Raw genomic sequence first — 22131 nt, forward strand, 5'->3', positions numbered from 1 at the left:
TTTAAGTATGAACCTAAACCGGGAAAGGTATATGAGTACATGACCCTATAACCTACGGGCTAGGTCTATTATTTGATCGGTTTGAACTTTGAAATAAATAATTACGATATGATGATCTTCTGATCTTAAGCCTAGTCAAATTATACAAACGTTTAATTCGGGCTTGGGCTTGGTCTCGGAGTTTGGCGTCGACCTATAGGCCTTATAGACGTTTACACTGTTTTTGTTATTTTCCCGAAATTCACCTAATCTTATCTAGTACTACTTTTGAAGAATTTTATTGAATCATACATTTTAAAATCTTACAATTAAATTAACTTCTCCAAGTGCGTTTTGCCACACACAGTGCCGATCCGGTATAATCGGATGCCCTATGCACAATCCAGTTTGGAGACTTTAGAACAAATTTTTTTTTACCTCTTATACTAAAGAAAAAAAAATTGGACCTAATTTTAATAGATTCAGACCAAAAGTTAATTTTTTTGAACCAAATTCATACTAAAATCTGATTTTTGGGACAAAATTTATTTATTTTGTATAAAATTGAGCATTTTTTCTAGAGACTTAATCAAATAAAACTTAAAAAAGGCCTTAATTACTAAAGAAAAAAAAATGAAAAAATTTGGGACCCCAATCCTTTGCTTGGGTTGCTTCCCCTCTCGGCCGGCACTGGCCACACACTCCATCGTTTTTGTTTTCTGTTTTTTGTTTTGTTTGTTTACGATCTAAACATTTTTATAAAAAAAGCATTTTCTAGTAAAAAAAAGAAAGAAAACATTTAGACGAATTGTACTTATATGTCTCCCATTTCACCTAGAAACTTTAAACATTTATTCCTTTTTCGAGGTATACAAATAGTATACAACCTTCAGAAGTCTTGCAAACATTAAAAGAGTTAGTTTAGTTTAGTTTTTAAATAAACCAAACCTTTTCTTGTTCTGGTTCACATGATTCTCTGTCCTTTCCTTTTCTCACACAACAAAAAAAACTCTCTTTTTCTCTCTCTTACCTCTCACCTCTCTCTTCTTCATCTTTCGTTTCGTTGATTGATTTATCAAATCAAATTTGGCATGCAACAGCAAGGAGGAGCAATGATGAGGAACTCGCCGTCGTATGTCTCTGGAGCAACCCATTCTCGTAATTTCGACACCATCTGGTCTCCACTTGTCAAAACCGGCACCGGTGCTTCCAACCGATCCTACGCCTTCTTCTCTCTCTTCCTCTTCCTCCTCCTCGGCGCGTTCCTCTCCACGCGCCTCCTTCTCGACCCCTCCGTACGCTCAAATCACTTACTATAATAAGATTTCTTGTTCTATTACATCAAAAACGACGCTCCTTCTTGTCGTTTTGCTCAACACGATATTTTTTTTGCCACGTCGGACTTTGGTAAATTAGTCGTGGTGCTAAAAAAAAACTCTTTCGCGCCTAATTTCTTGCGTCACCATCACTTTTTGTCAAACAAGTTCACGGAGAGTTCAACACGTGTTTTGCACAGGAGCTTTACTAATCTCACGTGATTGTCTTTAGTCAATAACTAACCCATCTCATTTTTGCTAAACGGCTTCGTTTTGTAGGTTCTGATAGAGAAAGAAACGGTGACCGTGACTCAGAGAGAAGCTACGGAATCCCCAAAATACCCTCAGTCGACTAAGCTAATTACGGAAAAACCAATTAAAGAGTTCACGCTAAACTGCGCCGCTTTCTCCGGCAACGGCACTGTTACCTGCCCAAGGAACAGTTATCCGACGAGTTACCGATCCAACGCCGGAGAAGACGAATCAGATCGTTCTCCGTCCGCCACGTGTCCAGACTATTTCCGATGGATTCACGAGGATCTACGGCCGTGGGAGAAGACCGGGATCACGAGGGAAGCCTTGGAGCGAGCCAATGCGACGGCGATTTTCCGGTTAGCGATCATCGACGGGAGGATCTACGTCGAGAAGTTTCGTGAGGCTTTTCAGACGAGAGATGTGTTCACGATCTGGGGCTTCGTTCAGCTATTACGGAGATATCCGGGAAAGATTCCGGATCTAGAGCTCATGTTTGACTGCGTTGATTGGCCGGTGGTGAAGGCTGCTGAATATGCCGGAGTTGATCAACCTTCGCCGCCGCCGTTGTTCCGGTACTGTGCTAACAACGAGACGCTCGACATTGTGTTTCCCGATTGGTCCTATTGGGGATGGTAATTGCTTCACCACTGTAGGTTTAGATTTGACAAAAATGGAATCCTATAGTGAATTTACTTGGTAGGTTAAGAAATAGCTGTGAGAGTTGTTTAGAGAATGTTGAATGCATAGGTTAGAGATGAGAATTGCATTGGTTTTGTAGGGCTGAGGTGAATATAAAGCCATGGGAGAGTCTATTGAAAGACCTTAATGAAGGGAACCAGAGGACTAAATGGATAGACAGAGAACCTTATGCTTACTGGAAAGGGAATCCTACGGTTGCTGAGACGAGACTTGATCTCATGAAGTGTAATCTCTCTGAGCAGTATGACTGGAAAGCTCGTTTGTACAAGCAGGTACTTGACTCTATGCCGATATCACATTGTTCTTAACGTTTGATGTACTATGGTGCAACCAGTTGGGAGTTCTGGAGTTGTGATGTCGGTGAATGTTTATATGATGCTTTTCTATGGGCTTAACTTTGGTGTGTTTTTGTAGGACTGGGTCAAGGAATCAAAGGAAGGTTACAAGACTTCAGACTTGGCGAGCCAATGTCATCACAGGTAGTATTAGCACATAAAATTATTAGAGGAACCTTTACAATTCCTTTTGGTGTTCTAAGAAGTGGCTTATGCAAACAAATTGTTATGTAGGTACAAGATTTACATAGAAGGGTCTGCATGGTCGGTGAGCGAGAAGTACATTCTGGCTTGTGACTCGGTGACATTAATGGTGAAACCTCATTACTACGATTTCTTCACACGAGGTATGTTTCCAGGGCACCATTACTGGCCCGTCAAGGAAGATGACAAATGCCGCTCCATCAAATTTGCCGTTGATTGGGGCAACTTGCATATGCGAAAGGTATGATATTTACTTAAAAAGAGTATTAGATTATACTGCCGCTGTATTAACTGATTCTCAATCTCGGTATAATCTAATAATATCTGCACTGAGAACAGACACACAGACATGTCCATTTATTTCAATCAACACACATTAGGTAGTGAATCCTCTTGGCTTAGTTTACTGGATTTAATCTCTATTAGCTGCATATCATCAGACGCACCTTAAAATGCATTTCATGAGTGTGGTTGAGAATCTGGTGTAGGTACTCCAAATGTTATACTCTCACCGCTCTTTTGTCTTACCAGGCACAAGACATCGGGAAGAAGGCAAGTGAGTTTGTGCAACAAGAACTTAAAATGGACTATGTGTACGATTACATGTTCCATCTCTTAACCCAATACTCTAAACTTCTCCGGTTTAAACCCGAGATCCCTCAGAACTCCATCGAGCTCTGCTCAGAGGCAATGGCATGCCCAAGGGATGGAAATGAGCGGAAGTTTATGATGGAGTCACTCGTGAAACACCCAGCTGAGACCGGTCCTTGCACCATGCCGCCTCCCTATGATCCGGCTTCGTTTTACTCGGTTCTAAAAAGGAGACAGAGTACGACTAGTAGAATCGAACAGTGGGAGAGTAAGTACTGGAGGAAGAAGAACAAGACCGGTTCGTAAAGTAGTTAGGCGTATAAAGTTTTGGTCTGTAGAGTAAAACCACTTTTCAGCAAAATTGTATAAGTAGTACCTAGAAAACGTGTGATCTTTATTTACTTTTCCCTTTTTTTTGGGTAGAAATTCATTTCACTGTATTAAAATATTAACCAATGTAGTATTGTCTATAATGAATTCGACGATGCAAGTTCTAATCGGTGATAGAAAGTAAACTGTATAATTTTTATAAAAGAAATGCAACGCTAAAATTTTAGATTTGTCAAATGAACATCAGCTATTTCACAGCAAAATGGTGGCTTGAGCAATACACTGTTTGATTCCGATGACTAACGCCAATATTGCACGACTAATAATAAGAAGATATTGATGATAGCACGAGTAGAGACTTAACTTGTGTAAGCCTACCTGTCCCACTAAACAGTTGGTTTGTTCTCTTCTTACATGAAATATTATAGATACGTGTGTTAAGGAACTTAAATGTGTATTGTCATTACTCATTCAGCTTTATCCGTTTTGGCAAGCTTTTAGTTGTCAAATTGGTCACGACGTATTAGATGAAGGGCATCTTCAACAAACGACGCAAAGACAACACCAAGAAAAAGAAACTCTCCTTTATTGTACAGCAATAATCTCTTATCAACTTTATTTCCACTTTTGTAATTTAACTATACCCTTCACCACCATGTGCTCTTTTAACCATGAAAAACATATGAAAAGTAACTTTTGAACCAAGAACCAATAGAGAAAGCAAATCCACTTGCCTAACTTTTAAGACTCATCATCAAGGATTCGAGCAAGATGGCGTTTTGTTGTGTGTTTTAGGGTTTTTCGAGGAAATGCTGAGCGACGATGCGGCGCTGAATCTTACCGGAAGCAGTTTTGGGGAGGTTATCAGTGATGAACACTCTCTTTGGCACCTTGAAAGCTGCCAAATTCTTTTTACAAAATGTTTTAATGTCCTCTTCCGTCACAGTTGTTCCTTCTCTTGGAATCACCGCACAATTAATCTGATAAACCAAGAAAAAACTCTGTTATTAACCAATCTAATTAAACAGCTGATTACGTTTCTTAAGAGCATTACTGAAGTAAGTTCACAAAAAGTTTTAATAATTATGCAGGGCATAATGGTAGAAAAGGGAGACCAATTGATAAATTAAATTAGAGCAACTTCAGTAAAGGTTTGGTTTACCTCTTCGCCATATTTTTCATCAGGAACACCGAAAGCAACTCCCTGGGAAACGTCCGGATGGGTTAAGAGTACTGCATCCACTTCAATTGGCGATATCTTCTCACCTGAAATAGAGGTTGTAAGTAAGTACACATAGAAGGCCTAAGTACATGATACTGCAAAGTAGCCTCTTTCTTTGACTTGTCTCCTTTCTAACTTGTTGAGATTTTATTTGACAAGTCTAGTCATTCCATTTAGACTTTGCAAATACAGAGTTTGACCCATATAAACCGCTTCCCATAAACTACTATACTTTTGAACAGTAAAGCCATCACATAAGAGTAAATGAGACTAACCTCCACGGTTAATAAGCTCTTTGATCCGACCCACCAGAGACAAATACCCATCGGAATCAAAGTAACCGATATCACCCGTGTGGAACCACCCAAACTCGAAACCTGCCTTGTTGGCCTCTGGGTTGTTCTTGTAACCCTTAGTCACATTTGGCCCTCTTATACAAACCTCTCCTTTGTTATTTGGCTCTTGTATCTCGCCTTTCTCATTAAGGATGGCCATTTCTTGACCTACCGGTTTCCCAACAGACCCAGGCTTGTGTGGACCTTCCTCTGGTAAGGGGTTTGAGCTCATCAAGTGGGTTGCCTCTGTCATTGCATAAGCCTCAAGCACCGGTGCTCCAAAAGCTTCCTCAAGCCTGGACAATATCACCTAAACAAAACCATAAGACATACAAAACCATAAATATGTTGAAAGTCCAAGCAACTCAACATTGTGCTGCACTATGTGTTTCTCCATAAATAAAAATTGGCTGGATGGAAACAAGAGCTTTACCGGAGCCAAAGAAGCACTGCAACTCCTGATGAACCTGAGTTTAGGGTACTCAGGCTCAGGGTGGCTGGCGTGGCGGTCCAATATGATCTGATGAATAGTGGGAACAGCAGTATACCATGTAGCGTTATACTTCTTCATGTCAGGCCAAAACGTCGTAACTGAGAATCGCCCAACAGCTGGGAGAGTCACAGCAGCACCAGCTCCAAGGGAGCTGAGCAAACCAGCTAACAGTCCATGAACGTGGAACAGAGGGAGAACAATCACCGTAGAATCAGTCTCAGTAAGCTTGTAAACCGATTTAATGTTCTTGACGGATGAAACTAGATTGAGCTGCGTGAGAGGTACACCCTTGGGACGGCTCGTGGTTCCAGAAGTGTGGAGGAAGAGTGCCGCGTCGTCCGGGCTATTAACTAGCTCCGTCGCTGAGTCAACGACCGAGTCAGAATCCGACACGGACAGAGCCAAGTCCGAGCCAGCGTCTACCAACGTAGCGGTTATGTGAGAGATGTTAAGCTTCGAAGCTGCTTCTTGAGCCGGTGCGTTTCCTTCTTTAGCGGTTAACAACAGCTTTGAATCCGAATCGGAGAGATAAAACTCAAATTCCTCGGCTGTGTACGCCGCGTTTAACGGCGCCGCCGTTGCTCTAGCTCTTATCACCGCCAAAAACATTATCACAAACTAACAAAAAAAAAAAATTCGAAATCAAATTCTGAATCTGGAAATCACCATTTCTGCTTCCCATGAGATTGTTCAGCACGCAAAAATAAAACCAGAGACAAAGCTTTAAAATCCAAAAATAGGAAGAAAGATAAAAAAAAGACTACCTCGACGGTGTTAGGGAAGGTGAGAGCGACGACATCGCCAGGTTTGATGCCAGCGGCGGAGACGAGACGTGAGGCGGCGCGTTCGATTAGATCGTTAAGACGCGCGTGAGTGAGATCGAATTTACCAGACACAGAGAGAGCTCGTCGATCGGGGAATTTTCTGGCGACGTTTTCTAACAATCCGGTGAGTGTGTCGGCATCCATGGTTACGTCGAAAACACAAACACGAGAGGAAACGATGAGGATGAGGAAGAAGAAGAAGAAGAAGCACAGAATGTGAAAGCAAAAATGCGATATTTATAAATTAATCCGAAAGGCCTAAAAGATGATGACACGTGTAATTTTAGAACCGACGTTTCGGTTTTTGAAGAGGTGGGTTTAAATAGTTTTAATTTGATTTCCCGGTACAAACCCTGAACCGAACGGCTAAACCCGCTTCATCATGTCATAGCAAATTTTGATTTACATGTACATCGACGTACTAAAATAGTTGGGTAAAAACAAAAAAAAAAACTTAAAAACATGTAATAAACAAAGCTTAAAAAAACATTATTTTCTATTAATCTTTGACCATCTCTATTTATTCTTCTATAATAGAGATCTTTATAATAAAGGTGAATTTTACTCCAATCCAATTCTATTTATAGAGGAATCTTTTATAAGAAAAAATAGAGCTCTTCTATAAGACCATTTCCAATAGTTTTCCCTATTTTTACCTCTAAAATAGAGAAACTCTATAATAGAGGTAACTTTTGCTCCAATAGATACCTTTATTTTTTCCTCTAAAAAAGAATATTTCATAGAGATTCCTTTTTTATTTTACTATTAATACCTTTTACTTATAAAAGTTACAAACTAACCCATTTATTTTAGTATTCGTGAAACTTTCATAAAATTATGTTATTATTTAAATTTTTAACATTCATAAATATTATTTAAATATCACATTTATTAAAAGAAATACATTGCATCATATAAAATAATAAAACATAGTAGATTTTTTTAACCATCGACATTAGTGTATTTTTCCCACAAATACTCAATTAATGCATTTCGAAGTGAGAAATGAGCTTCTTTATCTTTGATTTTCTAAATCGACCTAGAAATTCTTTGAATCGGATATCATCATCTTCCGCCATTTGGACTCATGGAGGTGGAACTTCTCTTTCAACTTCAATCGGTGCATTGAGATCACGCTCCTCCTCCATCTACGTCGTTTGGTTCGATTGGACAAATTTTTAGGGATATTAGTGGATCCGGAAGTAATTTACCAGAATATTAAATAATTAGTCTTTGTTGTATTAAAAATAATATTATGGTATGAATAAAAACTAAAATATTTAAGAGAATTGAATCTTACTACAAACTTTCAGTATTGTATTGTGTTGTTCAATACAAAACCTCAACTTCATTAAATTATTATTAAATTATTTAAATATATATTTTATTTATTTTGATCATAAATATAAAAGTGTTAAAAGTTCAAGGACCATTTTATAAATAAAAAAGTTCAATTCTATTATAGAGGAAAAAATAGAGTTCCTCTATATATAGATGAAAAATATAGATTTCTATTATAGAGGTAGAAATAGAGATGAGTTGGAGTAAATTTTATTCTAAAATAGAGTTAAAAAGCAAATATAGAGGTGGGTTGGAGATGCCCTAAATAGAAGAAAAAATAGCAATCTTTATTTTAGAGGTAAAAATAGAGGACCATTGGAGTAAAATTCACCCATATTATAAAGGATCTCTATTATAAAGAAAAAAATAAAGAACCATTTAAGATGCTCTTAGATTTAAATAGGATAGTGAAACTACCTATTAGTTTTATTAAAAAAATGCTAATGAGTCCATTGAGCATGTGCCTTTATTTTGACTCGGATTAGCACAATTTCAAAGATGCTCCTATGTACGTAGCACTATTGTACAAAGAAAATAATCTTAAGAATTGGAGGTGGGTGGTATAACTATAAACTAAATGAAGTGTACACACTTTTAATTAGTGATCTTTTAAAAAATTCGATCATTAATAAAATGCCTCTCAAGATGACGATTCACGAGCTTGAGTTTTAAATTAACTTTTCTGAGTTCCGGATCAGAAACAATTAAGGGTAAAATGTCCCAAAGTTTGTTGATATATTCAAAAGAAAGGAAATAATACTATTAGTGCTAAATGACCAAGGGGGGGGGGGGGGGGGGGGGGAACCTTAGAACGATAAGAGTATATGGGACATACGTTTTTTTTGAAGTTATCAATTTTGGTTTGTCCATATTATAATTTTATATATATATATATATCTTTTAGTTGGATTAGTTGTTTTGTCTGATACATGCACACCATTTAAATATAAATTATTGAATTCGGATAATAATTCAACCATTACAAAACGATTACACTATGGTGTGAATGGTTGCAGCGGTTGGGGCGGACAAATTCATCTACGGACTGTACCGTTTTTTATTTACCATTCAGCAAATGTAATCCGCAGTGGTGCGGTCCAAATAAAGCAGAAACAAGACTGTAACAGACCAACTATTGATCGCTTTTGCATACAAATAGAGTTGGTCCGCAGCGGTTTATAGTCTGCTTTACAAATGGCGCGGTCCAGATTGCAGATGGATTTGGTCACCCTGATCGCAGTTACCATTCAAACCCGATGACTTTTTTGTTTTTTGTTTTTTTTTTTTGTTTTAATGTGTTGTTCATATATCTATAAGGAAGAACGCATATCTTAAACTGACTAATTTGGAATTATAAGCTTAAATATAGGAAGTGTAAAGTCATAAAAAATTAGGTAAACACGAATATATATGTCAAACATTAGTAAAATATAGTTATCGGTTTAGAAGAGAAATGATAATAGTTATGAATTCCAACAGACAATTTATTTACAACTCCTAATAACAACTACTAAAACATTTAACTTACTTTTGATAAAAGGACAAAAAAGTATTTTGTTGAATATTGATATCGTGATTCGTGAAATGTCTTTTGCTAGTCCAAAATTATTGAATTGAAAGTTGAAACCACAGTATTGTATCACTGTTTTGGGTCTATATCACTATATATGTTATCATGATTCACTATACTGGACCATAATTTTGCTTGCAATAGCTTAAGAAAAGAAACACAGTAGAATTTAGAAACTCGAAAATGTTTGTTATACCTGATTTAAGATGAAACATTATGTTATCATGTAAATAGAAGTCGATTAATAAAATCTCCTATACATGAAAAAACGTCGTATACAATTTTATTTCAAAAAGAAAAAACAAAGTCATACTCATGTAGCTGAAAAAATCATTTTCCCTTTCTCCTAATTAAAAACATGGTCGTCAATTCATGTAAAAATGTAAAGCCATCACATAGAGTTACAAATAGAAGAATTTGATTTGTGTTTGTTCTTCTTTACCGACATACACAAATAGAGAAGCAATGGGCCTCACCTCCATCAAATTGGGCCTTACCCTCCATCAAATTGGGCTTAGGTTTTTAAACAAACAATCGCAGAAAAAAAAAAAAAAAATTGAGAACTTTCCGATCACCCTTCCTCCACCGGCGGAAGCTATCTTCTGTCACCGAAACCCGTCAAGGGTTTTGAGACTTATATAACTCAATCGAAGCGTAAAGAAGGTACTTTTTCAAAAGATTTGTCCTTTTTAATCAAATTTGCGATTTTGCTAAAAACCCTTTTGTGTGTTGTTTGTGTGTTTGCGGGAGACAGAAGAAGACAACAAGTGTCACACTAATCATGGAGACGACTGAGTATGGCATCGTCTACGCCGTCCACATTATCTCAGTCCAGTTCGGAACCGTCGTCTCGGTAAATTGAAACACTTTGATGAACCCTTCCAAAGATTATGAAATCTATGATTCCTGTGTTAATGAGTTTTTGGTGATTGGCTTTATTTGCAGAAAGTTTGTGAATGTCTTCTCCGTAGAGGACCTCTTTCTTCGCGAGACATCTCTCGTTTAGCAAAATCTGAAATCAATCATAACCAAGTCAAGGATATTTTGTACCTCTTGATTCAGCACAATTGCGTTCAAGCATTCTCTATTGAGCCGCCTGGTTAGTCCTGTTTGCTTTTTTTTTTCAGTTTCTAATCGCTGAGTTTCATGGCATAGATAACTAAGAGTTCCGAGTAGGTTTTGTGATTAGTAGTAACCTTTGAGGTTTTCTTGTTGTGAAACACAGAAAGTGAGTAATCATGAAAGTTTTGTTGTATGATTTTTTGATATGTAGATGGTTCCGAGAGCAAAGCTACTGTACAGTACCTTGTGCTGCTTAGCAACATTCTTCATCGTGGGAGGTATAACAAGTTTTCAAGGGTTGTAAACGAAGAACTTGGGTCTCAGGTTTAATCCTCCTGCTTCTTCTTCGCTCTGTTCAGTGTTTGACTTATTTGGTTGTGCTTCGAGACATGCTAACCTTATACGTTTGATCTACATGTACAGTGCGGTGCAGTTCTTGATGGTTTACTTTGTAACGGTAGGCTTACCTTAGGACAGCTGATAGAAAGAGACCAAGGTGAGTCCTAATATCTTACGTACCTCCTGTGTTGTATTGCCACAATACTCTCATTGTAGGCGTTGGCTTTGTTTTTCTCGTTTTGAGTACAATAATGTGTCATAACAAATGACTTCTAATCTGTTATACATGTTTTCTTCATACATGATCAGATTCAGAAAAACCGATAGGTTCAGAAGTGATCAAAGATTCTCTTCAGAAATTGGTTGCTGCCCGTTTTGTTGAGCGCATTCCTTCTCCCGAACCTGTTCTTGCAAACAAAGAACAAGAGCCGGCAAAGAAAAGAGGCCCTAAGGCTGCCAAGGTAATTGGTAAAAGTCTTTCTGTTGTAGTTTGTTAGTAGGAAAACTAACAACTGTATACTTTTTCGGATATATCAGTTTCTTGTTTATTAGATCCACCAATTGCAGCGATATGAATCTCTGTTTGACTGTTTTTTCTTTTTTTTGGTATTAATTAACAAATTTCTTAAACTGTGCAGATTCTTAAAGAACCGGAAACCTTAGAGGAACGTGTTCTTGAAGCAGCAACTCCAGTTGAAACAATAAGGTTTCCACTTGTATTTGAACAAGATTCAAATTCATCAATAGCAGATAATGATAACAACATTACTGAGGGGAAGGTATCAGCATTCTTACCATGCAGTTTTGGAGAATAGGAATACATTTCTCAATGATGTAGCACTAAATACCTTTTGTTTTGATGTTTCTCTCTGAAACCGAATATTTCAGCGTAAGCAACGTGATGTGGACTTATCACCTACGAGCAATGAAGTGATTTGGCGTCCTAATTTTGAGGAGTTCATCCGCCGCCTTAGACATAAGGTAAGTTACCCGTGTCTCTCATTTGAGGTTATTTTATTGGTATTCAAAGTTTAATTTTCCTGATTTATCTTTAGGAGTCTTTTGACCACCTGTTTCTTTGTTTAAGGTGTGTGTGGAGATAGTGAAAGAACGCAGGGATGAAGGATGTGCCATTGTCATGAGGGCAATGTTAGAAGTAGGAAGATCGCAGGAGAAGAAGGTGAAAACAGACAAGTCGGGTAATATCTGAGATGCTTACTCATTTTCATTAGATATCTTAACATAAACAAAACAAATTGAAGTCTCCATTGTTGTTTTTGGTGCGATTGATTGATCATTTGACACTCTCCACCAAAATCAGAACATTCTGTCGGGTTACTGAATTTGCTTTCCTCTTTAAACAGTTCCAATGTCGGTTGGTTCCATTTATGAAGAGGTTATAAAGACAGAAGCTGGTCGTACTATGTTACAAGAGCGAGTTGAAGCATACCTTGATCAATTGTGTGCATCTTCTTCATATCTACCAGCATTTGTGATAGAAATGGATAGTTCATACATAGTTGGTATAGTAACTCCATCAACGTTCTATTCAACTGATTTTTGTATTCAAACTTACCTTTCAATTTCTTCTGTTAATTGTTTTTTGCAGATTTTAAATCAATTATCAGCGTAGCACAGAAAGACGAGGTGTGTTTCCATCTTTTTCTATATTTCCTGAAATATTTCTGAAATTGAAAATAAGATTTTTGAAATGGTGTCAGATGGAAGCAGTAGTTATGAGAAGATATGGGAAAGAAGCTTTCAGAATGTTCAGATACTTATCACAAGAAGGGCGTTTTGTTGAGACCGATAAGGTTAAAAAGATATGTTTTTTCTAGTGAAATATTGAAACATTATTTTTTTGTTGATAACAAGTTTCCTAACTTTACTTCAACTTTTTATTTTTTTAAGATTGCTGATGCCGCGCTGACTGAAAAGAAAGACACGCCTCAAATCCTTCTGAAGATGTGGAAAGATAGTTACTTACATATGCAGGTACTATCTTTTTTACCAAGTTGAAACCAAATCTTTTTAAATGAAATATTGTTTTAGATGTTGATTCATTATTTTCCTCTTATGTTGTTTTAGAAATTCGTGGTTACGGGTGGTGGTTCTGGATATGCGTCCTTCTTATTGTGGAAGGTAAACAAGTTGATTGTGACGAGGCAAATGTTGGATGAGATGTATCATGCTTCTTTAAACTTGAGTCTCAGGTTGACCCATGAAGGAGATTCCGAGAAAGAGGTTAGTCCACGCTTTGAAATTACTAAAGATGGTAGAGTTGATGAATTCCTAGATGTTCTTTTTACTAAAAAAAATAAACTGTTATTGCGTTTGTGGCAGTTGATGATGTTGTCATCGAAGATACTAAAAAACACATCGGATGGAGCATTAAAGGAGAGAGTGAAAAAGGTTAACGCCAAGAGAATGTTGCTTTCTGCCAGTAGGTTTAAACTCGATGATGCAATGATGCTCTTCCATGACTTCTAAGCTCCAATTTTAAAACCCATTTCTCGTTGTCTTCTTCATTTTGCTATGGTTGATTTAGTTTTGTTTTACCTACCTATACTATCTGTGAACAGTTTTTATTTTTGTTTTCTGTGACATAATCATTGGCAACTCTATAATATAATTGATATCTTATTAACATACAAGTGTCTTTTAGGTTTTTTTTCTCTTCCGAAAACGTGAATATATTGGAAATACGAAGCATCAAAAATGTTTACGTGGAAAGATACCTTCTTCTGACCAGAGTATAGATTATAACATGTCGCCTTGACTAAAAAATGAACATCATCGCTAAATATTGTTCTAATCGGCACTAGCGTGATTTTAGAAACTAAGCAGAAGGGTACAAGTTGCACAAGTAAAACAATCCTACTCGTGACAATTTTTCAAATAGCTTAAAATACTTTGTCTACAGTAAAAGGTGGGTACGAATAGAGATGGCAAAATGTGTGATATGATCTTTTTCATAAAACCAGAGAAGCAAAGTATCAGCAAATTCAAAGATTCAAGGATACAATTCTTGAAGAAACAAAAAACAGAGTTTGATACACCAAAATTCAGATCCAAAAGATGATAACAAGGATTCTAACTAAGATGAAGGATCCTCACTTCTTCTCTTCTTTCTCAGCCTCTTGAGCCCTCTTGAGCCTAGCACCAGCATGTCTCTTGTTTGTCCGTTCCAGACGGAGCTTGTCATAAGCCTTAAAGGACTTCATGTCTGAGGTCAGCTTAACGAGTTCCATAGTGGGCTTCTCACGTACAATAGGCATGTAGTCTCCTTGGACTTGGGTAGCATTGGCCAACTCTTCTGGTGTAGAGTCACCAGCCTGACACAAACAAACAAAAACAGAACAAGTAAGAGATCAGTACCAAAATCAAACCATAATGATGAAGACCACTAAACCATAAACTTGTTGCTTCGAAATAGTACCTTAACCTTTCGGGCACGGCGTGGGAAGATGACCAACTTTGCCTTGTAGGTTTTCAACCTCTGGACATTGGTTTGAAGACCCTCCAAAGAACGGTTCTTGCGACGATGGTCAACAGAGATACCGATTGTAGGAGCCAACTTCTTGGGGATACCAGCAGCCTATCATTAATAAAAAAAAGCAATCAGAAATCAACAATCCCAACAATGTTCAGCAAGAAATGAAACATGATAGCACCAAAAACAAAGAAATATCCAGCCTAATTTAATCAATCAGAAATCAAGGGTACCAACCAGGTAAATGTAATCAACGATCAGAAATAAATAAATGAAACTTGACAGACGGAGAGAGATAGATGTTACAAACCTTGAGCTCTTCAAGAGTGAATCCTTTACCGGTTCTGACCTTCATGTTGTACTTAAGAGTCTGACCATGCACGACAGGGCGGAGAGGTCCAGATGTTGGACGAGGGAAGATCTTCACAGCCTTCTTTTGCCTCGCTGGGTAGACATGACACATAACACACATTTAGATTCTGGAAAACCATGGGAGTAGGCTTAAACAGAAACATGACACAAGCAAAGTGGGAGAGATAAACCAACCAACTCTTCTTCTGGTCTTCCTGGCAGGCTGGTTGAACCACGTCTTCACATAGTTCTGCCAGTGCTTTTTAAAGTGTCCGTTGGGGATGACATTGTTGTGCTTCATTTCGTCACCTCAAGCTGCAAAAAAAAAAACCCAACAACAATCAGCTCCATTAGTGAATCATACATTCAAAAACCATTAATGTATCTCTAAAGATATCAAAATGATGAAACTTTTACACCGCAAACCGTAAGATCCATCTCAATGCTTTAGCTAAGATAAAACTAAAAAAAAAGTGATACAAAAAGCTTGTAATACTTCCAAGTATCTAGACAACTCTTCTTAAAACCATACTAAAGATGACGACTTATAAACTCGTAAGAGATCCCCAACGGTATAACAACGACATCAAAACTACATTTTACAGTTCATCAATAAAAACTCGAAATCTTACGCATTCAAAGTGCGAAGCTTTGATAAATCTCCAAAGCAGAACAAATCACAGACTCTAAAAATCGCTTTATCAGGTCAAATAAAACTCGAAATGAACAAAGCAACGAACTTAGAAAATACCAGGAGCAGGGACAAAGAGAGAAGAAACACACTAGTAAACCCTAAACGAAGAGAGCAGCGAGAGAGAGATTCACAGAAACGAGAAGTAGAAGAGGAACGAGAAAACTCACAAAGATAGAGAGAGGGAAGCTTCTTCTTGCGCGGCTGGACGGACTGGTGAGGTATCTGTCTGCAACTCTAGGGTTACGAGGTTTTTATAGTATCAAAGCCCTAAAAAATGTTGTTAACTCTTCGTATAATTGGGCCTGGGCCGGAAACAAACAAATTTGGGCTTGTGAATGTTTTGGGTATTTAAAAAAAAACTAAAAAAAAAAAAAAGGGAAAATGAAAAGACTCAAGTTGTGTTGTTTTGTTTGCTTCCGGCGTCTTTTTTTTTTTTTTTTTTTTTTTTTTTTTTGTAAACATATCATTACCAATTTTTGATTTTTTACAGAATACATGAACAACAAAGAGAAGCAGATAAAGCATACAACATTACAAAAGAACACGGCAAAAAAAAAAAAGAATCCTTTTGTTTGTCTAATCAAAAAAAACAAAAAAAAACACAAGTGAATGTATAATTTTGAAGCTGAATCTTGTCAATATTTATCAAATGTAAGCATCAGAACGGAATTAGTGTGGTAGGCTGCTTTTGCGTTTGCGTTTGGAGCGTTCGTAATCTGAAGGAGTTTGTTCCAAATTACTGTGTTTGTTAAACGATAATGGAACAACGACATCAACAGCGGTATGTCTCTTTGCTTCGTCTATGGTTTTTTCTTTTTTCTTGCTCGGAATCTATTTATATGGCTTTCTTAGTTGTAAGCCCCGACCTTAATCTCTGTGAACCCTAAAGATCTTAACTTTTTGTTATTTTGTTTTTTTTTTTTTTTGAATACAGCAAAATCGGTGGTTGTTTAGGTTTAAGTAATCGAGGTGTAGTGAGTGAGGATAGGATCAGTGAGTTGCCTGAAGCTTTGCTTGTGGATATATTGTCTTCACTTCCAACAGAAACCGCCATAGCCACGAGTGTTTTGTCAAAAAATTGGAGATCTCTTTGGAAGTTGTTGCCAAAACTCAAGTTTGATTCTGATAATCATCCTCGCCATACATTTTCAGAGGATGTTTGCAGATCTTTGATATCACATAAAGCTCCTGTTTTAGAGAGTTTGCGTTTAGTCACAGAAAAGAATTGTGATGCTTCGGATGTAGGGATATGGATTGGAATTGCTTTTGCACGCCATGTGCGAGAATTGGTACTCAGTTTTGAATTTCAGAAGGAAGGCTCAGTAAGATTTCCGAGTGTTTTGTGTACGTATAATGACACACTTGAGATCTTGAAACTCGAGTACAAACAAAGAAGAGTGGTGGAATCTTCTTTCGCTCATGCTCGATAGTTCTCCTAAATTACAAAACCTCAAACTTGTAAGAGTAGTATAGAACGAGGGTCTAAGTATAATTAAGTTTTCCTAGGGTTTTCTCTGTATACTATATATATGCTGTAAATACCTTACATAATATTCATTCAAATATATTTCCTACATGGTATCAGAGCCTCTGATACCTAAATAATAATAATAAAAAAAACAAACAAACACAAAACCCTTATTTTTTTTCTTTCTTTGTCTTCGCCGCGTCCTCCCTCGATTCAACGAGATGTCCACATCCAACCTCTCCACTGCCGATACAGTAGCTGTGACTGACACCACTTCGTTGGTTCATGTCAACACCTCTAATGTCATGAAACTCACTGCAACAAACTTCCTCATGTGGAGCCGTCAGATCCATGCCTTGTTCGATGGATACGACCTTGCCACTTATCTCGACGGTACCGTGACGGTACCAACCCCAACCATCACCGAAGCTGCTGCCACCGTTGCTAATCCAGCGTTTTCCCTCTGGCGTCGACAAGATAAACTACCATTCCCCTTGGTCGCCATCCACTCATATACTTGTCACCGGTCCCACCAAACTCGGACCTTCACCGCCGACCACCGTCACTAACGTCGCCGCTCAATGCCTCACGCTCACAGGTATGTCCCTCAACTCAAACTCAATCTCGTGACACTCTATTGGGCTCCCACAACCTACCAGGCCCAGTTCCAAGCCCAATCAATCCCATATTAAACCCACCTACACAACCCCACACCAATCCTCTACCCACTTCGACACCATCGTTAGCCGATACACCATCACCCTCTCCCTCACCGTCTCCACACCCACCGACACCACCACCACCACCACTACCAACCACTCCGACACCTCCACCCGAACCGACGACTCCACCCCCACCATTGCAACCTAACACTCCACCACCACCACCAAATCCTGTCCCTCCTCACGTAAATCATCACCCCATGCAAACACGTGCCAAAAACAACATCCGTAAACCGACCAAAAAGCTTACCTACACCGCCATTACCACACACTCGCCGGAACCTACGACCATCACACAGGCTCTCCAAGATCCGCGTTTTCGCCCAGCCATGTCCGTCGAGATCACTGCTTTAGTCTGTCTCCGTACATGGGATTTGGTCCCTCCACATCCATCACAAAACCTCGTCGGCTGTAAGTGGCTCTTTACCACAAAATATCTTCCTAATGGCTTAGTTGACAAATATAAAGCACGTTTTGTCGCAAAGGGATTTTAACAAAAGCAAGGCCGGGATTACAACGAAACGTTCAGTCCGGTGATCAAGTCCACCACCATTCGTGCGGTTCTTGACGTTGCGGTTCATCATTCCTGGCCAATTCGACAACTTGATGTCAACAACGCCTTTCTTCAGGGAACGCTAGAAGATGAAGTCTATGTTGCTCAACCCCCAGGCTTCGTTGATCCGGATCGACCACACCATGTCTGTCGCCTCAACAAAGCTCTCTATGGCCTTAAACAGGCACCACACGCCTGGTACACCGAACTCCGTCACTACCTTCTCTCCATTGGCTTCAAGAACTCCCTTGCGGACACTTCACTCTTTATTCATTGGGAAGGTCGACACATCACTTACATGCTTGTATACGTCGATGACATCCTCATCACCGGTAGTAGTACTGCACTCGTGTCGAACATCATCAACTTGCTCGCCACCAGATTATCCCTCAAAGACCTCGACCACCTAAGCTACTTTTTAGGCATTGAGGCCATTCGTACGCCTGCAGGACTACACCTAATGCAACGTAAGTACACCATTGATCTCCTCACCAAAACGAAGATGCTCGTTGCAAAGCCCGTTTCCACACCAATGGCTCCCTCACCACAACTGACACTCACTTCCGGAACGCCGTTGGTGAATGCTACTGAATATCGCAAGGTTCTTGGTATGCTCCAGTACTTGTCTTTCACCCGTCCTGATATCGCCTATGCGGTCAATCGCCTCTCACAATTCATGCACAGCCCAACTGATCTGCACTGGCAAGCTGTGAAGCGTATACTCCGTTATCTCGCTGGAATATCGTCACATGGGATCTTCCTCCAGGCTGGTACACCTCTCACTCTCCATGCCTTTTCCGATGCAGATTGGGCCGATGATCGCCACGATTATCTCTCTACAAATGGCTACATTCTCTATCTTGGTGGTAATCCTATCTCCTGGTCCTCGAAGAAGCAAAAAGGTATAGCTCGTTTTTCCACTGAAGCCGAATACCGCGGCGTAGCAAACACGGCCTCAGAACTTCGGTGGGTCTGTAATCTCCTCACTGAGATGGGTATCACACTCCAGTCACCGCCAACCATATACTGCGACAACATGGGAGCCACGTACTTATGTGCCAACCCCGTATTCCACTCACGCATGAAGCATATAGCCCTTGATTATCACTTTGTTCGTGGTCACATCCAAGATGGTGCTCTTCGTGTTGCTCACATTCACACACAGGATCAGCTAGCCGACACTCTCACCAAACCTCTACCAAGACCACGTTTTCAAAATCTCAATAGCAAGATTGGAGTTCGTCCACTACCTCTGAGGGGGCGTGTAAGAGTAGTATAGTATGAGGGTCTAAGTATAATTAAGTTCTCCTAGGGTTTTCTCTGTATACTATATATATGCTGTAAACACCTTACATAATATTCATTCAAATATATTTCCTACAAAACTCATTGACGTAAGCCATTTCACTCTTTAGGATAGTCCGAGCTCTACTTTCATGTATTTTGATGATCTCTAAATATTACATTGATTGATTGCTTTTGCCGCAGCCATGTCACTCTCGTAACAAAGATTGTCCGAGCAGCTGGGAGTTGAAGCAACCAAAATGTGTACCTGAATGTTTGTTGTTCCATCTTGAAATATTCGTGTGGACAAATTACTATTGGCAACGAGAAGATGAGAAAGAAGTGGCTACATACATCCTTAAGAACGCAAGACGGTTGAAGAAAGCTACTCTCTCCACAAAACCCATCGAATCTAACGAGCTCGAGAAGTTTGAAAAGAGACGTCAGATGCTCAACCAGTTGGCTATTGAGGTCAGGGCTTCAGATTCATGTCACCTCGTGTGTGAAGCTGATACCTACTCTTCTAGTTAATTATTAGGATATTCCTGTTCAATTAGGATTTCTATTTTGTAGATTTATAAAAATTGTTTAGAAGGGATGATGATGAATGGAACTGCCAATTTCAATTTTATCTATGTAGTGAACTTTCACAAATTTTTATTTCAGTAAGCAGTTCAGAAACACACAAAGAAGGGATGGAAGTGCCCAAACTACGAAAAATATGTATATCTCCAATTATTGGTTTTCTCAAATGTTTTGAAGCATAAGTAATTCACAGGGTAAATTGGCTGAAGTGACATGAGTTGGGTTCTTAGTAAGAATCTAGCACCCATATTTAGTCAATTTGGTATCTGTTTTGCATTTTCAAAGCAACAGATGAATATAGCCTACATCTCCGTTTTGTGTTAGCATTAAAAAAATATATATGTTCACCTTTAGTTGAAATCATCTTCTGAGAAAACAAAAAAAAACCATCATAAGCAAATTATATATTAGTTTATCCCCTTTTTCTCTTTTGACTACTTTCAATTTAGTTCTTTTATTTTGGAGTTACACAATTTTGTAACATCTCTATATTCTTATTTTAGCAGTATTGACAGCAAAATAACAAGTTGGCATGTGGGATACCGGATATTACAAGATGTGCCACTGGGCAAATTAAAATTTACACAACAAACAAAATCTTCGACCAAAGGTAATATAGACAGTAATTTTGACAGCAAACTACAAAAGCACGCGAACCTTAAAACGACCCATTGGAACATTTGACTAGATTTTTAGATGGCACGCAGATCCAATTATAGTGACCCTTCGTCGGTCAATATACTTGGCTCTATATTTTTGGGAGCATTTATCTATTTCGTTCAGCAATAATATTTTTGTTGTACTTTCTTTGTTAGGTGTTCAAATAATCAAATTCACGATTGTGTAAAAAAAAAATTGTATCTTATTGTATAAAATTTGATGTCAAATTACTCATTAACGAGATCGTGACACGTGTCAATTATATCGATAATATTGATTTCAAATATTAATATGTATTATTTTAAAAAAATTGATTCAAGAATATTATTCTTATTTTTATGTTTGATTTTATAATTTGAACACATGTATTTTTGTAATGCATATGTTAAAACATAAGATAATACGAAATATATTATAATTTATAAGAATGAATCTTCACTAATTTGATGGTAATGTCTATATATCTTTATATATGTTTTTATTTTATAACTTTCACTTATTTAAAATTAATTATGAAATGAGTTAAAATTAGTACTTATGAGATAACAACATAAAAAATATATCTTAAATATGTTGATTCAGTTTTATTGCGAATTACATTTTGTTAATTTTTATCGGTATTTTCAATTCTTACTAAGATATAGACTTGATATGATTTATTAATTGTGTTTGATATAAAATATTTAGTTCTATGCATTAAGATGAAATATATAATGAAACTTAAAATATGGTTTATTACGATGTTATAGATATTTAAATGGCACTCCATGTCCTATAAGAGTTTTTGGATAAAAACACAAACATTAATAAACAATAAATATTATGTCATTTATAAAACTTCAACCAATAAGAAAGTATACGGAAAAAGATATATTTCTCCAAGATAATATCATATCAAGCCAGATAGAGCTCAATCTATTACCACATACTATATATCTCCGAGAAAATATTTCTCAATCTATATCTCTCATACTCCATAGTTCAAGATTTATATCTCCTTTGAAACATAGTTTTCACCTAATTACCACAAACATCGGTTTTGTTCGGTTCACTATTTACTGAACTAACTAAATAAAATAATAAAACAAATATAATATAATTTAAACCGAATTAAATTAATTAAAACAAATTAAAAGAAAAAAAAGAACATAATGATTTTCTTCTGTTGATCAAAGATTGAGCTCTATCTAACTTGATGTGATACTTTTTGTGGGAAAATATATCATTTTCCCGAAAAATATATTGCATAGTTCAAATAGTTATAAATTGTTATATTAAAAAAAATTGTACATAGAAATTTGAGAAAATATTATAAAATAATGCAAAAAGCCTTCAAACTCTTAGAGGGGGGTATTAAACTCATATTTTTTAGAAGATTTTTAAAGTATTCTTAGAATCACTTGTTATTCAATTGATGATATTTAAA

At 37.6% G+C, this 22131-nt stretch overlaps 4 protein-coding genes and 1 pseudogene across 5 annotated transcripts; 3 read left to right on the plus strand and 2 right to left on the minus strand.

Moving 5' to 3' along the window:
- The first annotated feature begins 727 nt into the window (after positions 1-727).
- LOC104791122 (uncharacterized) lies at positions 728-3878 on the plus strand. 2 transcript variants are annotated; one of them, XM_010516932.3, is made up of 6 exons: positions 728-1274; positions 1575-2182; positions 2329-2521; positions 2664-2728; positions 2819-3029; positions 3320-3878. In XM_010516932.3, the coding sequence occupies exons 1-6, from the start codon at positions 1071-1073 to the stop codon at positions 3683-3685; spliced, it is 1647 nt and encodes a 548-aa protein (XP_010515234.1). In that variant the 5' UTR covers positions 728-1070; the 3' UTR covers positions 3686-3878. The 2 variants fall into 2 exon arrangements, with proteins under 2 accessions (XP_010515234.1, XP_087309235.1); XM_087453109.1 differs by having other exon boundaries at positions 898-1274; positions 1575-2246.
- A 400-nt stretch (positions 3879-4278) lies between these two features.
- Positions 4279-6874, minus strand: LOC104791123 (oxalate--CoA ligase). The gene is made up of 5 exons (XM_010516933.3): positions 6524-6874; positions 5700-6377; positions 5207-5576; positions 4872-4975; positions 4279-4689 (listed from the first exon to the last, which is right to left on the minus strand). Exons 1-5 carry the CDS (start codon positions 6725-6727, stop codon positions 4501-4503), a joined length of 1545 nt encoding a protein of 514 aa, XP_010515235.1. The 5' UTR covers positions 6728-6874; the 3' UTR covers positions 4279-4500.
- Positions 6875-10009: 3135 nt separating this feature from the next.
- LOC104791124 (uncharacterized) lies at positions 10010-13544 on the plus strand. The gene is made up of 15 exons (XM_010516934.2): positions 10010-10157; positions 10249-10347; positions 10440-10593; positions 10768-10880; positions 10980-11052; positions 11205-11356; positions 11534-11674; positions 11784-11876; positions 11983-12094; positions 12260-12418; positions 12505-12542; positions 12617-12709; positions 12807-12890; positions 12984-13139; positions 13239-13544. The coding sequence occupies exons 2-15, from the start codon at positions 10276-10278 to the stop codon at positions 13383-13385; spliced, it is 1587 nt and encodes a 528-aa protein (XP_010515236.1). The 5' UTR covers positions 10010-10157; positions 10249-10275; the 3' UTR covers positions 13386-13544.
- Positions 13545-13841: 297 nt separating this feature from the next.
- On the minus strand, positions 13842-15808 carry LOC104791126 (large ribosomal subunit protein eL13z). Its single transcript, XM_010516936.3, has 5 exons — positions 15601-15808; positions 14935-15054; positions 14699-14832; positions 14335-14493; positions 13842-14230 (listed from the first exon to the last, which is right to left on the minus strand). The coding sequence occupies exons 2-5, from the start codon at positions 15038-15040 to the stop codon at positions 14009-14011; spliced, it is 621 nt and encodes a 206-aa protein (XP_010515238.1). The 5' UTR covers positions 15041-15054; positions 15601-15808; the 3' UTR covers positions 13842-14008.
- Positions 15809-16191: 383 nt separating this feature from the next.
- Positions 16192-16863, plus strand: LOC109133325 (FBD-associated F-box protein At3g49020 pseudogene; annotated as a pseudogene).
- Positions 16864-22131: the final 5268 nt, after the last annotated feature.

Source organism: Camelina sativa, chromosome 6, assembly GCF_030686135.1.
Source record: "Camelina sativa cultivar CO46 ecotype springtype chromosome 6, ASM3068613v1".
NCBI classification, from domain to species: Eukaryota; Viridiplantae; Streptophyta; class Magnoliopsida; order Brassicales; family Brassicaceae; genus Camelina; species Camelina sativa.